General features: G+C 36.9%; 1 protein-coding gene across 1 annotated transcript in view; it reads left to right on the top strand.

The window, feature by feature from the left end:
- The window catches only part of Oamb (Octopamine receptor in mushroom bodies), a 692882-nt gene that overhangs the window by 591456 nt on the left and 85207 nt on the right, over positions 1–16219 (top strand). The window contains exon 5 of the mRNA XM_074172398.1: positions 10820–11030. Within this exon, the coding sequence (XP_074028499.1) occupies positions 10820–11030 (211 nt within the window). The remainder of the gene's footprint in view (positions 1–10819; positions 11031–16219) is intronic.

Below are 16219 nucleotides of genomic sequence, written 5' to 3'. Positions count from 1 at the left end.
TGAAAGGTTGAAAATCTTCGAAGTTTGATGGTACTTCATGAGTAACAATGTGCTATAGTAAGCTTTCAGCTGAAACTACTTATTTTCTAATTAATTGCAAGTTACCTCTTCCAGAATTGGCATGAAAATCTTTGTTCAAATAAACAGAGCAAAATATCATTTTCCTGTTTCTTGAGGTGAATGATATATAATTTTCTCGAAAATCCATTTTCTCTTCAATAGTTTTTGAATTCTTTGAGAGCCGATAATCTGAAATACTGCCCAAATGATTCTAGTTGAAATATTCTTTGAATTACTTCTGCTTCAGGTTATGTTCAGAATGAATCTCATGTCCCAAGAATTAGTTTTTCAAATGGATCATCAGTAGATCAGATCAGGAATTCCAGACTTCCTAATGAATGATTACACAAAACACAGTCCAACTATTTCGTGAATAATTCAACATCCCACGCTCGATTCATTTGGGACTCCCGATTTTCCCAAATTCCATGTCCCGGAAAATCAGATAATTTGCCTTGACCGAGAATTCAAGATGATCGTATTATATTTTGCTTCGCTGGAGTCTCAAGTAAGAAAAGGTGAGCTGCGCCTTCGACCTTAATCTTATATTAATATTCTCTGTTAGTTTTTTACGGAAAGAAGCATTCGTGTTTTTGAAGAAAATATGTAGGAGGTAAATGATGTTATATAAATGATCTACAAAATATGTATGATAATAGATTATTATATTAATTATTACATAAGGTTCAACTTACTGTTGGTGAGAATGATCGTGTAGAAAATAATGTTACATTTGAACAATTGAAACATCTCATTTCAAAGAAACAAGTGTTAGGGAGTGCGTTAGGATCAGAGCTCTGGACAGCCCTGGACATTATCTTGTTGGGAGTACTGGATGGGACAGCCCTGAATATCACCTGATAAGTTTACATAAGAGGATGATACATTCCTTTGTGTGTTGAAATATGTTTAAGTGGGGCAGTCTGAAACTGACATTGTTGTTGAATAGACTAATAAATGTTATAAAGTTGGTGGTGTTATAAGTGTTTCAATATCGTTGTTAGCCAGTGAGGCATTCCTAACATCTCAGAAGAGGGATCTACGTCGTTTTTTTTTCTTACGCTCCACGTTGAATGTTTGAAGATGGCAGGACGGCGATCAACAAAACGCCGTAGGAGGTCGAGTTCCTCAGAATCTTCATCTTCATCAAGTTCTGAAGAGTCGTCTAGCAGCAGTGAACCCAAACGACGAGCACATAGAGAGAAATCGGGTAAACGTAAAGGTCGGAGGTCCAGGGTAAGAAGCACCTATTTTGATTTTTGTGAAAGAGGTGAGTCGAAAAATGTTTCTACAATTTGTGAATTTGACCCAAAGTCTGATTCGGTTAGAGACTGGTTAAGTATTGTGGATCAACATGCAACATGTTTTAAATGGGACGATAATACAACAAAAACTATTGCTTTGAGTAAACTTGGAAATACTGCATTACAATGGTTTCAAACTTATATTCAAACGGAAATCGGTTGGGCGAATTATTCGTGGGCTAAATGGAAAAAAATTCTTTCTACCACATTTCAGTCTGTTAGGAACACCCATAAATTTTTTATGGAAGTTGCGAATCACAAACCATTTGAGGGGGAATCATTGTACAGTTTTCATTTCGATCACCTAGCTAAAATAGAAGCATTGAAAGCGAATTATTCAGATGCTGATAAAGTGTCACTCATTGTTGGCGCAATCGGGGATGACACGGTTGCGTCGGCTGTGAGAGCAGCTAATATTACAGATCTCAATCTTTTAGCAAGTTATTTGAGGGACAGAACATATGCTGAGTCAGGGCCAAGTCACAAACAAATATATAACAATACTTCAAATATCAAATTAGAACAGCCAAAACCTACTGGGAAGAATGATAAAAATTTAAAAATACAAAACACTCAAATTAAATGCTTTCATTGTAATAAACGGGGACACAAAAGAAGCGAGTGTAGAAGTTATAATATAAGGAAGTGCAATTTTTGTCATAGAAAAGGTCATATCGAAGCCGATTGTTACTCACAAAAAAGACAGACCGAGGTAAAATCAGAGAAGTTCATAGAAAAACCACAAAAACTTAATGTGATCGAGAGTTCCAATAAAGATAAATTCTATCGAAAAATTAAAATCAATGACACTTCCCTTTTGGCTTTTATTGATTTTGGTAGTGACTGTTCTATTTTGGAACATGAATTGGCACAGGAGCTTGGACTAAAAGTGTGCAAACTATCAGTTCCTACATTATTATCAGGTTTTTTAGATAACATTACAAAGGTAGACGAGATTGTCGAGGCTTCTGTAACAATCGATCAGATAACATTGCTTTGTCGATTTTATGTTATCAATTCTTTGTCAGTTGATTGTCAGTGTATAGTTGGTAGAAATTTTACTGAAAACATTGCAATCAGTTACCAAAGAGTAGGCAATGACTTAACATTCAGTTATGCACAGGAACCTCTAGAGAAAGTTGAAAATATTTTAAAAATTTCGATTCACTCTGATCAAGAGATAAACGACCTGTTACGTGAAAATAGTGACTGTGTAGCTTCTTCTCTCAAATCACTTAAGGGTATTAAAAAGTTCTTGATGAAAATTCAACTTTGTCACCCGAAAGTTGTTGCACGAAATCCGTATAGGTTGGCACAAAGTGAAAAACCAATAGTCAGAAAGTTGGTGTCTGAATTATTAGAAGCAGGAATAATTCGCGAAAGCAGTTCTCCGTTTGCTAGTCCTATTTTGTTGGTAGATAAGAAAAATAATGAAAAACGTTTGTGTGTCGACTATAGAGAGCTTAACAAAATCACTATTAAAGAAAAATCTCCTCTCCCTTGTATAGAAGATTTGATAGATAGATTGAAGGGATGCCGATTTTTCACAAGTCTTGATTTCAAATCTGGCTACTATTAATTTCAGATGCACCGGATTCAATAGAAAAAACAGCTTTTGTTACGCCGGATGGGCATTACGAGTTTTTACGTATGCCCTTTGGCCTTTGTAATGCACCCGTATTTTTTCAAAAAGCTATACATTCAATTTTTGGAAATTTAAGATTTGATAAAATTATAATATACCTTGATGATATCTTGATTGCAACTAAAACTAAGGCAGAAAATATTGAAACTTTACAAAATGTCTTCCAAATTTTAAAGGAAAATCATTTAACGTTAAATTTGGACAAATGTTCATTTCTACAAACCATTATACTCTTTTTAGGCTATGAAATTGATGAATCAGGTATTCGTCCTGGTAACAATAAGGTAAAAGCTGTACAAAATTTTCCTACTCCACAAAATATTCATCAATTACGTCAGTTCCTCGGTTTGGTGAGTTACTTTAAAAAGTTCATTGATAAATTTGCACAAAAAGCTAGTATACTAACAAAATTGTTGAAAAAAAATAGTCAATGGCTGTGGACGGAGGCACATTCAAAAACTGTTGAGGATTTCAAAAATATTTTGATTAATAAACCCGTTTTGATTATTTTTGATGCAAAATGTCAAACCGTTGTATATACTGATGCAAGTAGAGACGGAATCGGTGGCATTCTGATGCAAATAACCGACAAGGGAGAGCAGCCAGTGTCATTTTATAGTCGGCAAACAAGCGAGAGCGAGAAAAGATTTCATTCATTCGAGTTAGAGTTGTTGGCAATAGTGTCCGTACTACAAAAGTTTCGTCATTATTTATTGGGTACTGAATTTATCATCAGAACTGACTGTAATGCTGTTCGTGGAACAATTGAAAAAAAAAATATAAACCCACGCATTGGCAGATGGGTCCTCTCTTTACAGGAATATAATTTTCAAATTATTCACAAATCGGGAAATCAAATGGTTCACGTGGATGCTTTGAGTCGCAATCCATGCGTAACTAGCGAAAGTATACAAACAGATATTATTATGAAAATATCTGAAGGTGATTGGTTGGCGGCTGTTCAAGCCAAAGATCCTGAAATTGTGAAAATTAAAGAAAATTTGGAGTCAGGTGATGTAAGTAGAGATATTATTTATAATTATGATTTAAGGACAGGAAAAGTTTTCAAGCTTACTGAGTATGGTCGGCGTTGGCTTGTTCCGAAAAACTGTCGATGGCAGATAGTAAAGGCTAATCACGATGATTTGGGACATTTTTCTGTAGAGAAAACTCTTCACAGGTTGCAGGAACGATATTGGTTCCCTAGAATGCGACATTTTGTAAAAAAATATATTAAGTCTTGCTTACACTGCCAGTACCATAAAATGCCCACGGGGAAAAAGCCAGGATTTTTATTTTCCATTCATAAATGTCCTCGTCCTTTTCATACAATCCATGTTGATCATGTTGGTCCATTTATTGAAAGTAGAAACGGCAACAAATACATTTTTGTTATGGTCGACTCGTTCACAAAGTTCACAATTCTGAGTGCTCTTCCCAATACCAAGACGTCCCCGGTTCTGAACGAATTGCGTAAATTAATAGCCATTTTTGGAGTACCACTGCGTATAATATCGGATGCAGGCAAAGCATTTTCATCCAACAAATTTAAAAATTTTTGCGATGAACAAGGTATTCGCCATTATCAAAACTCTATAGCTATGCCTCGCGCAAATGGTCAGGTGGAACGATACAATAGGACAATTGTAGACGCTGCCGCAACAATGAGTGCTAATTTGGAGGAAGAAGATTGGGACACAAACATATCTAAAATTCAGTTAGCAATCAACAGTACCTTCAATAAAACAATACAGACGACACCAAGTGAAGTTTTAGTTGGGTTTCAATTGAACTTGGGGAATGACCGCTACGTCACTCATGTCCACGAACCCCCAGCGATTGACGTAACCAAATTGAGGCAGGATGTTGCAAAAAGATTGGAGGAAAATCGTGAAAGGCAGAATAAAATTTTCAATATGAGACGAAAAACAGCTCCGGTTTACAAAAGAGGAGATTTGGTGCTCGTAAAAGTAACTAATTTCAAAAATGATGGAAACAGTAAGAAATTAGTCGAAAAATATAAAGGGCCATTCAAGATAAAACAGAATTTAGGAAATGATAGATATAAAGTATGTGAAGAATTAGGGTCAGAAAGGTGCCAAAACGCAAACCGTTATGAGGGAGTCATCGGTGTGGAACATCTCAAACCGTTCACAGTGAGAGACGACAATTAGTGAGTGAAAATCCAGTCATAATTTAGGGATTGAAACTAAATTCATGATTAGGAGTTGAAGTTGGGGATTAAACCAACCGGCAATGATAACTCAGGGATTAAACTGAGTTACAAAAAAAAAACAGTCATAATTTAGGGATTAAACTAAATTCATGACTGGGAGTTGAAGTTGGGGATTAAACCAACAGACACATACAGAAGTTGGGGATTAAACCAACAGACATGCATAACTTAGGGATTAAACTAAGTTATGACACATACACACATACATATACAAAAGTTGGGGATTAAACCAACGGACATAATAACTTAGGGAATAAACTAAGTTATGACACATACACATATACAAAATATATTGTTTATATAGGTTTTCATTGGAAAGTTTGTTACAGATTGTTCTGATGGGTGTTTGAACCCATTTGAGGCCAAATGGGGTAGCAGGATGGCCGAATGTTAGGGAGTGCGTTAGGATCAGAGCTCTGGACAGCCCTGGACATTATCTTGTTGGGAGTACTGGATGGGACAGCCCTGAATATCACCTGATAAGTTTACATAAGAGGATGATACATTCCTTTGTGTGTTGAAATATGTTTAAGTGGGGCAGTCTGAAACTGACATTGTTGTTGAATAGACTAATAAATGTTATAAAGTTGGTGGTGTTATAAGTGTTTCAATATCGTTGTTAGCCAGTGAGGCATTCCTAACACAAGTCACTACATCGAATAAGGTTGACTCCTCACTGGTATAAAGAAGATAATTTTGATTTACTCAATGAAAATCGTTGTTTTAAAATTATATTTTACCGGTAGAAGCCATGTGGTTGAAGACAAAAGAGAGCGACAAAGAACAATTGACAGTGACAGCTTTCATGTGATTAAGTTTGATAACGGTTCGTTTGTCTATGTTGAAACTATGGAACAATAGAAAACAGTTAGTTTTGGTGCAAGTGTGATCAGAGTCATCTGGTGTTATACAAATCTATCAGTGAGGAAACCTAATGTCAAATGCATCAATTTTAAATGTGATTGATTGAAAAACACCTTTAACAATTTTGTGGAAAAACTCAATGGAGGAGTGCAATTAAATTAATGTGAAATTCTGCCATAGGGAGGTTAGAAATTCATTTCGAAGTATTTAAAAATTAATTATGAAGTGAATGAATGAAATTTCTGAAATGTTACTGGTTCGAAAATCATGTATATTTTTATCAATATCTTATAAAAAGGCATAGATTCCACTGAGGTGGTCTTTTATCAAGGTAGTTATTTGATTGTAATTTTCTTCAATCGCTAAAATTTTTGTTGAATTACAGTCCATGACCTTCTTTGAGAATATAAGTATCGAGAGCACATCTCTCAGGATGTAATCTACTATCACTTTTGTGTGTACTGAGTTTATCTTTGAGTAATCTTGACGTTTGAGCAATATAGTCATTATTCCAGTCGATATATGGTATGGAATATCAATATCAATTGAGACTAAAAATTCATAGGAGTTTCACCCTTGAGTTTTGAAAACAATTTACTAATGGTTGATATAGTTCTGAAAGCTATTTTTACATTTAAAATTTTGAAAATTCTGCATAACTCAGATGTCTCATTGCATGGCGAAGAAGTGAAAAGTATAGGAACTGGATATTGATTAGTCCCAATTGTGATATCGTCAGACTGTGAAGGAATTCTATCCAACTGGTTATTATTATTGATTTGAACTTCAATGGTTGACGTACGGAATAAGATCTTCTTCAGAAGAGTATCTAGATACGAGTTATTGGTAAGTAATTGAAATAATATATTGAAGTTTCTTTTAATGAAAAGAGGAATCGGAAGTCTGCAAAATGCGCTTCTTCATTTGCTTGACCAAATTGATTTTCGTCGACTGCTTATGGTACGACCAATAGTTCAGAAACCTACTAGATCTGATTGGCTTGCGAAACCAATTTATCAATAGAATACCATCTGGTGTTCTGATAAATATAGTGTTAAGAAAAAGAACCCATTGCTCATTATTTTCAGTTTCGATGATTAACTGTATGTACGGGTCATAACTATCAAATATGTTCACAATTTCCGATATTGCATCTTGAGAAAGGAAAGTGATAATATCATCAACATATTTTTTCATAGAAAAGGAATTTAAAAGAAGTACCAAAGAAGTACTGAATCTAGCAGGTCATCCATGACATATGCTGCCAAAATAGGGTTGACCTTGGCTCACATTTAAGTACCAAACATTTGTTTATGAATTTTACTATTGAAAGTGAAATATGTATTATTGAAAACAAAGGAGAAGATTTGAAGGTGATCACTTGGTAATCGAAATACGTGTCGAGGTGTTAGAAAATAACGATTTGGTGTTGGGAAAAAACTGCAGTCATATTTATTCGATCTATTCCATACCGTGTATTAACTGAAATTATCAATATATTGGTCCAACGTCAATATTACCTGAATATAGAATCAGTTCACACAAAAGTGATAGTAGATTACAGCCTAAGAGATGTGTTCTCAGTAATCATGTTCTCAAAGAAGGTCATAAAATGTACTATGATTCAACAAAAATTTTAGCGTTTGACAGAAATACATCTAAAAGAGTATTTTTGGGAATGTCATTTATATTTCGATCGAATAACTGCCTCAATAGAAGATCAGAAATTAATCACTTCAGTGATATTCATGCCTTTCTATTAGATATTGATGAGAAATTTCATGATGTTCAAACCAGTAACAATTCAGAAATTTTATAAATATAATTCCTAATAAATTTTGTATTACTTTGAAATTAATTTTCAACCCCTCGATGGCAGAATTCAACAATAATTCAATTACACTTCTTCAAAGAGTTTTTCCCAAAAAACTAGTAAGTGTGTTTTCCAATTAATTACATTTAAAGTCGATGCATTTGACATTGGGTTTTTTCATTGATAGGCTTATATAACAGCAGATGACTTTGATCACACTTGCACCGAAACTGTTCTCTATTGTTCCATAGTTTCAACATAAACAAACGAACACATCTTCTTCCAACCTGATCACATAACAGCTGTCAGTATCAATTGTTCTTTGTCTCTCTCTTTAATCTTAAACCACATGGCTATTACCCGTAAATTATAATTTTATAACATAAAGATTTTCACGAAGTTAATTCAAATAATATGCCTTATACCAGAGTAGAGTACATCTCTTTGTAGTGACTTGTTTTATTGTATTGACATGTTTCAATTGTTCAAATAACATTCTTTTCGAAACGGCCATCCTTACCATCAGTAAGTTGAGCCTTTTGTAATAACTATATAATATTGTACAACAACTCTTGTTGCTTTTCTTTAAAGATGATAATAAATTTTATCGAAATATTGAAATAACTTGTGAGTGCCTGCCGCACATTTGTGATTTCAGTTGAAGACTTCTGCTGGTGGCTCCATGCATTTGTATTTTTCCTTCTGATTACCAAGTGTTGCCCATCCTCACACTTGGATGCACCATACTGATGATGGACCAGAAAGCCTGAAACCCGTGCCTATGGTTTGACAGTTTCTTGAGTCCCATGTCCTATTATTAATTTCTGTATCCATATCAAGAAACTCAATAACCTTCATATTTATATATGGAAGTATTTTTTTATTTATATACGTTTTGATATATAAATAAAAGAATACTTTTCCATTTCAAGATCACTAGATATATTATATAACTCAAGAGTGATAGGTCATTCTCACAAATTATCTCAAAATTATTTTCAAAATCGAAATTAATATGTAGTGATGAATAATTGTTAAAGTTTTGGAGCAGTTTCAACTTTTGATGTTTCACACTAATCGCTTCTCATTTGCAGATATTCTTGCACTGTTTCAGTTCCTAAAGAAAATAAGAATTCATTGAAAATGAACATGGGTAAATGAAGGTAAATGAAGGTGAATAAAGGACAATAAGTCACAAATACCTATGACATTGAAGGATTTGAATTACCGAAGTATTGGTTTTCAAAAAAATTATATCCTGGTTTAATGTGTATAGAAAGCGAACAAATATATAATTTTGTTGTAGTCATTCCAATGGTGAAATAGATGTATCAGATGGTATATTTATCGAATGTTAGCTATGAAATGTTGCTAGGAACACTAAACGATGGCCGATTCAATTATGACAAAGTGTGGAATTGATTCTCAACTAATATATTCCAGGAATCAACATGAAATCAAGAGTAGGGAAACATCAATTCCCGAATCAAATGTAGAGGTCGTAGATCAAAAGTCGACAGCTGCTGACAAAAAAAAATCAACTTGAAAAAGCCCATCACCAAAATCCACTAGAGAACGATATAGGTACGGAAAGAGTTGTTATGAACACGAACTGAAAAACCGCGTTCCACTAAATCTTCTTGTCACTTCCCAAACAAAATTCAGTAATGTTTCTATCAGATTATTGCGGAATCATAGAAATTCTGAGTTTTGACTAATGTAAGGTATACACTCTTTGAAAGAGCTGAATTCGTATTTAAATCGTCTGAAAATCTCCTGAAAAGTAATATTCAATTATTGAAAAATTCTAAATTGCATCATCATAGTACAACAAGGTTGTATAATTCTCATATTGATGTAATACATACTACCAAAAGGAAGAATTTTCCAATTTTTTTTAAGGACAAAACACAATCACCTCAGGAATACTTTAAGGCGCTCTAAGAGCGGTGCCTGTGTGAAAGTAGCGATTCACGTTTGATTCAAATCTCTAGAGAATGAATTCATTTGGAAAAACGTTCTCAGAAAGTTTCTTTCAAATTGAAGAGTTCTCAAACAGTGAAATTCGAGGTGTACTGAGTTGAACCTCAAAACGATGAGCAGTTACAGTTCGTCGCGTGTTACTAATATGTACCGCTCTTGGTAGAATCAAATGTGCCAAGTCACTTGAGCACTTCTCGTGAAAGTATCTATAAAAGAGAGACAAATCTCCAACCTTTTTTTGACTACCAAGGTTACATGTGATGTTCCTGTCTCCAATCAGGCGGATGCCTTTTTTCTGAATGGAATCCAGCAGCTTCAGGGTATGCTTAAGGGCGAAGCTCCATACATGAGAACAATACTCCAAAGAAGGTTCATAAAACGTCAAAAGTTACATACAGTTTTCTCGTTCGGAACAGTGTTCCAAGCTTTTGAGGAGCAGCCTTTGCAATTTCAGCGACATGATTGTGCCAAGACATATTTTTCACAGAAATCTCAAAGACAATTTTTGAGTTCAATGATAATCATCAAATTTTGTCTTCCTACTATCAAAATTTTTGTTCACTTGCTTATACTGGCATAATTACTGTCTAGAAGTGTTGTTTCAAATGATTAGATGAGAAAAAAATTCAGCCAACTGCAATTTGAATGCAGAATATAACAAACCGGAATTATGATTAAAAGTATTGAAATTTATTACATGACATTGTTGATTTGAATTTATAAAATTATACCTTAAATGTTTCTGACTCTACCACTGGTGCTGCCATTTTGTTACATCCCACTTTAGAAATAAGTCAGTCAAGGTTAGATTAAACTTTTTGTGACTTTCCCAGAAATTGCGAAATCTCCGTTCCACTATTTGTTTTTATCCTTTTGAAAAAACTCACTTATTTTCATAGAGTTCTTTGTTCCAGACCGCCGAAGACGACGTCAGCCAACAGAATACGGAGAATCCACATTGTCCCTGGAAATGTGAGCTCACTAACGAGGCGGGTTACGTGGTTTATTCTGCGCTGGGCTCCTTCTACATTCCCATGTTCGTGATGCTTTTCTTTTACTGGAGGATATACAGAGCTGCCGTAAGAACCACCAAGGCAATTAATCAGGGATTCAGGACCACTAAAGGTTGGTAATGACCGGTGATAGTAGGTTTGTTTATATTGGTCGGGATCTACGTGTTTGGTGGCAATGATTAATATTCAAGAGCATAATGCGAAAATCCCTATGAATATTGAATGCTTGTCAGTGGTTTGCTTTTAATTATAAACCAACGACGACGTAGATTTGAATCATAATTTTCTCAATCAGTAATAGGTAACTCCTATCTCAAAACTAGAATGGAATGAGTATGAGCGGTTGTCAAATTGATGATTTTTGAAATGAAACTCATTTACGCGCGCTTGGCTGGGGGAATAAGCTGGTGAATGCGTGACAAGAGCGTTACGAAAAGTGTGATCGGGCGAGGCGGGCGCTTGACTTCGGTAGTAAACTGATGAATGCGTAACGAGCTTTACGAAGTGTGATCTGGCGAGGTGAACGGAAGTTGAGCACAAGAGTTTTGGCAGGAGAATTCAAAGTTAATTTCGTGTCCGAAGATGGACAACTTGTGGTACACTTTCTAGAAGATAAATTGGAACTACAAATGAATAATAACCAAAATAAGCCTACCGCAAGACATGGAACAACAATCGATGTTGTTTTCTCTATATATTTCTCTAATTTTCCTTCGAAAATATATGTATTTTTTTACTCATACCGTAAGCCTATTGTCTCGGTTTTACAATCAACCACAGTAATTACTGATGTATTCAGACTGAAGAGAATTGAACAGCGGTCTGGTACTTGTCTCTCCAGGTCCAGGTCTCTCACGTCTTCATTGTGAACGAGGTCAATCGTGATAAGCGACAAGCCTTTCCAGTGGTAGTGAATGAGCTCATCAGGGAACTCATTATTCACTTCATGGTTCATAGACTCGAAGAGGACTGGGGTATATATTAAGCCAACCTCAGAGAGTTCAAAAAAGTCTGCAGACGAAAGCAAAGAGAAGCCTGGAGAGCCTATTGTGAGGCAGTCGAAGACTTCCCACTAGCTTCTAGGCTACTGAAGGCACTCTCAAATGACCACCATAAGAGTATCGGCATCCTGACGAGGGAAAATGGCGACAAAGCCGCCAACCTCCAGGAGAGTGCTGAGATTCTTATGGAAACCCACTTCCCAGGTTATGTCTTTCCTGGAACGACGAACTGGATGGATGTATCAACAACACCCTCACAATACGACTGGCAATATGCTAGTGCAGTGATTGATGAGGACAAAATAGGATGGGCTATATCGGGCTTTTCCCCCTTCAAGTCACTAGGACCTGACGGTATAAGACCAGCCCTACTTCAGTGGGGACTGGACACTCTTATGCCGCACCTAGTTGGAATATTAAGAGCCTCTCTAGCTCTGAGGCATATTCCCAGTAAGTGGAGAGAAGTAAGAGTAGTATTTATACCCAAACCAGGTAGGTTTGGGTATTAATACCCTACCAAAAGCATTCCGACCAATTAGTCTCACATCGTTTTTCTAAAAAACCATGGAGAGGCTATGTGAGCAGTATATAAGAGATGAAGTACTTGTTAACAACCCACTTCATCCAAATCAGCATGCATATACCCCGGGAAGGTCTACTGATTCGGCCCTTCACCATGTGGTTGGCAGAATCGAGAGATCATTGGACAACAAAGAATCCACCCTGGGTATATTCATAAATATCGAGAAAGCGTTTGATAAAACAACCTTTCCAACAATTACCCAGCAACTACACTCCAGGAATGTACCCCTGATAGTAGGAGAATGGATAATCCAGATGCTCCCTAGCAGAGCAATAAGTATTAATGTAGAAGACATCACAGTGAACGGACTGGTCATGAGAGGATGTCCACAGGAAGGGGTCTTATCACCCCTTCTCTGGAACATAGTTCTGGATACCCTAATTAATCACCTTAACAAAAATGGATTCTACACAATTGCATACGCAGATGACATAGTTATCTTGCAGACCGGCAAATTTGTAAACACACTGTGCGATAGAGCGCAGGATGGGCTCAAATTATTAGAAACATGGTGTAAGGAACACTCACTGTCGATCAATCCCAAGAATACTGAGATGGTCCTTTTCACCAGGAAAAGAAGTTTAACGGGCTTAAAACTTCCCGAAATCTTCAAAAGCAAACTAAACTCATCTGAAGAGTTGAAATACCTTGGTACTATCCTCGACAAGAAGCTAACATGGAACTCTCATCTACAGAGTAGAAAAAAGAGCATACGTGGCTCATGAGCAATGTCGAAGGACAGTGGGACGCGCATGGGGTCTTTCACCCCGTGTGGTCACCTGGATCTACACTGCAATAATAAGACCTATGTTAACGTATGGAGCCATTGCATGGGGACCGAAAGTTCTACAAGCAACGGCCATCCAAAAATTATATCAAATACAGCGACTGGCCTGTTTAAACATCAGAGGAGCCATGAGAACAACACCAACCGCGGCAATGGAATTAATCACGGGTCTGACCCCTCTGGATCTGTACGTTAAGGAGGTTGCGTTAATGGTCATGATACGATTGCGCACGGCTGGTGTAAACCTCGAAGTAGGAATGGGTCAATTGAGGCTGGGCCTATGGCGGGAAGCGCTCACTGCGCAACCTCTGCTGCAGGCAACACAGACGGCTCAAAAACCAAAGAAGGCTCAGGATGTGGAGTGTACTCCAGGTCACTAAGCCTAAGGATTAAGTGGTCCGAACAGAACTGGCTAGTATCTCAATCGCCACAAAAGAAATAACCAAGAAAGGAATATCTGCACTGATAGCAGACAAGCACTATTAGCCTTGAACAGACAGCGTGTTACCTCAGGGCTAGTACTAGAGTGTCACCAAGATTTAGCCAAAGCTTTGGTAGATAATAACATCATCCTGAGGTGGGTTAAAGGGCACGACAAGAGTAAAGGTAATCGCATTGCCGACTCTTTAGCCAAGGAAGCGGTTGGACTAAGAATTTTAGGACCCAGTGGCACCCACGGTCTGATGACTTCGACAATTGCGAAACTAGTCAAATGTTACACCCATGCTCAATTCTTAAAGAGATGGGATGGAATCAAAGGATGTAATCTTGCCAGGATCACCTTGGACGACCCTGGGAAGCTGGCGCCGAAGAAATATCTGGCGATGACCAGGAAAAATCTACGCCTTACAGTAGGATTTCTGACTGGCCACTGTTAGCTAAGGAAACAGCTACATATTATGGGGCTAGTGGACACACCTCTATGCAGGATGTGTGAACAGGAAGATGAGACTGTCAGGCATGTCCTGTGCGAGTGCCCGGAGTTATGGTCAATAAGAAAGTGTGTGTTCGGCAAGTCTTGGCCTACACCTGCCGATATTAAGGAGATGTCTCCCAGTGACCTGTCCACCTTCCTGGAAAGGACAGGATGGACGATGACCTAGGAGGACAACTCCTCGGGAGGATGTCACATGTGGCCTAAGTGCGTGGGCTTACACTCACCCTCCCTACTCTACAGAGAGATGGTTCATGGAGTATTCCAAAAATGCCCTCCTGTTGAAGTTCTGTTGATTGCGGCAGTTTCACTCACGCCTCCTGGCGTTCAAGTCTCCCACAACTAGCACTTTATTGCCAAAATTCAAGAAATCGTCCAAATCAAATGGAGCGAAGCGTCTATCCGGCCAGTTGGTTGTCTGCAAACACGCGTACCATCAGCGAGGTTCATATCCACATGCTCAATATTACTGTATTGCTAAGGTATCTGCGTATGTGCGATACCTTTCCTGATAATGGTAGCTATCCCACCCTTTTCACCGCATCATGGCAATTGCCCTGGATAGTGATAAAGTCCGGTAGTTGCAGTTAATGTTTCCGCCAAAGCTTAGTGTCGAACAGAAACATTATTGTCAACCTTGTATGCATGAATGAAATTGACAACACTGGAGTATTTGTTACCATTTCCATTCACATTCAACATGCATACTTCCACAGGCTTCTAGAAGCTGTATTCACTGATGTTGCTTGCGAACATCGTGAACGTATTCCATTTCTCCAGGGGCTTCTAGCCACTGAATTTCCTAAGTCGTTAGTATTTCTGTTTATTTCCGACAGGTTGACCATCTCGTCAGGCCTCAGGAAACAAGTAATTGCTTTTATTAGACTCTGTTGAGCTACAACCGTGGGTTGTAGAATGGCCCACATACGAGAGGATTATCAGGATTTTATAACATAAACCTAGATGCATGAAATAAACCAAATCAAATGAGCGTCTGTAATTCAATCAGTGACTTAAGAATCCACCTTTGCTGAAAATTATGATACTTTCCGTTTGTTGGTGATTTCTTAAAACTGATCATCACTCAGCAACGGCTGAGTCGAAAAACAAAATTATCGAGTTATCACAAGACTTTTTCTTCTATTAAAAAAAATTTGGTAGCGTTTTCTCGACGACGAATAATGCAACATTATTGTCTTTCTTATCAAAAAGTATAGGAAATAATACTTTGTTTCGGTGAAATTCAAGAAGGAGGGGACTATTTAAGTCCGCACTGTATACTGAATTGGTTGGCTCATCATTTATGAAGAGGTAATTTTCTATTCCTTCTGAACTTCACAACAAATTTCAACTGCAGTGGTAACTTCTGAATTTACCTAAATCAATATCAATTTATATAATGAGTCGATGAATATCTATCGGTGAAAGAAAATATCAGAGAACAATTACCATCGAGTGGCTTTATTATTGCAATAGAACCCAAAATAATGATTTTCAGACTTTTTTCTGCTTATTTGTTTTTCTGTGTGTTTGTGTGCCAATCTCAAAACCTGTTTGACAGAGTTGGGTATGGTTTTCATTAATGTAATGTGGGAAGCTCAACTTCACATTCAGTGTAATATAACTGGATTGATATAGATATGCAAATACTTTCTGCTGTTAGTTTAAAAAGGTCACTATACACTTTTATTTAAATCCACCTCACAGAAATAATAAAAAGAAACCCTCAGTTTTAAATGAAAACTAATGGAATAAATCTCTCAAAAAACATTGAAAGACAACATAGAATATCATTGTTGGATTTATGTAAAGAGATAACGAAAATAAAAAACTTATAAATTTCCCATGAGTTGATTCATCATACAAAACAGCACGAATATGCGTGTTTCGATAACAGTGCTTCAGCTCTGGTGTTCTCATCGTATCCCTTTCAAATCACGAGTTCCAATTTTACCTATCACCTGGATACGAATTTTTCAAGTTTTTGGTATCTACA

The sequence above is a fragment of the Leptinotarsa decemlineata genome, unplaced genomic scaffold (genome assembly GCF_025532065.1).
Source record: "Leptinotarsa decemlineata unplaced genomic scaffold, Ldec_3_MD MMD2_tig00000090_RagTag_RagTag, whole genome shotgun sequence".
Lineage (NCBI taxonomy): Eukaryota > Metazoa > Arthropoda > Insecta > Coleoptera > Chrysomelidae > Leptinotarsa > Leptinotarsa decemlineata.
The sequence above is the reverse complement of the archived record's forward strand: the minus strand, read 5'-3'. Positions and strand labels throughout refer to the sequence as shown.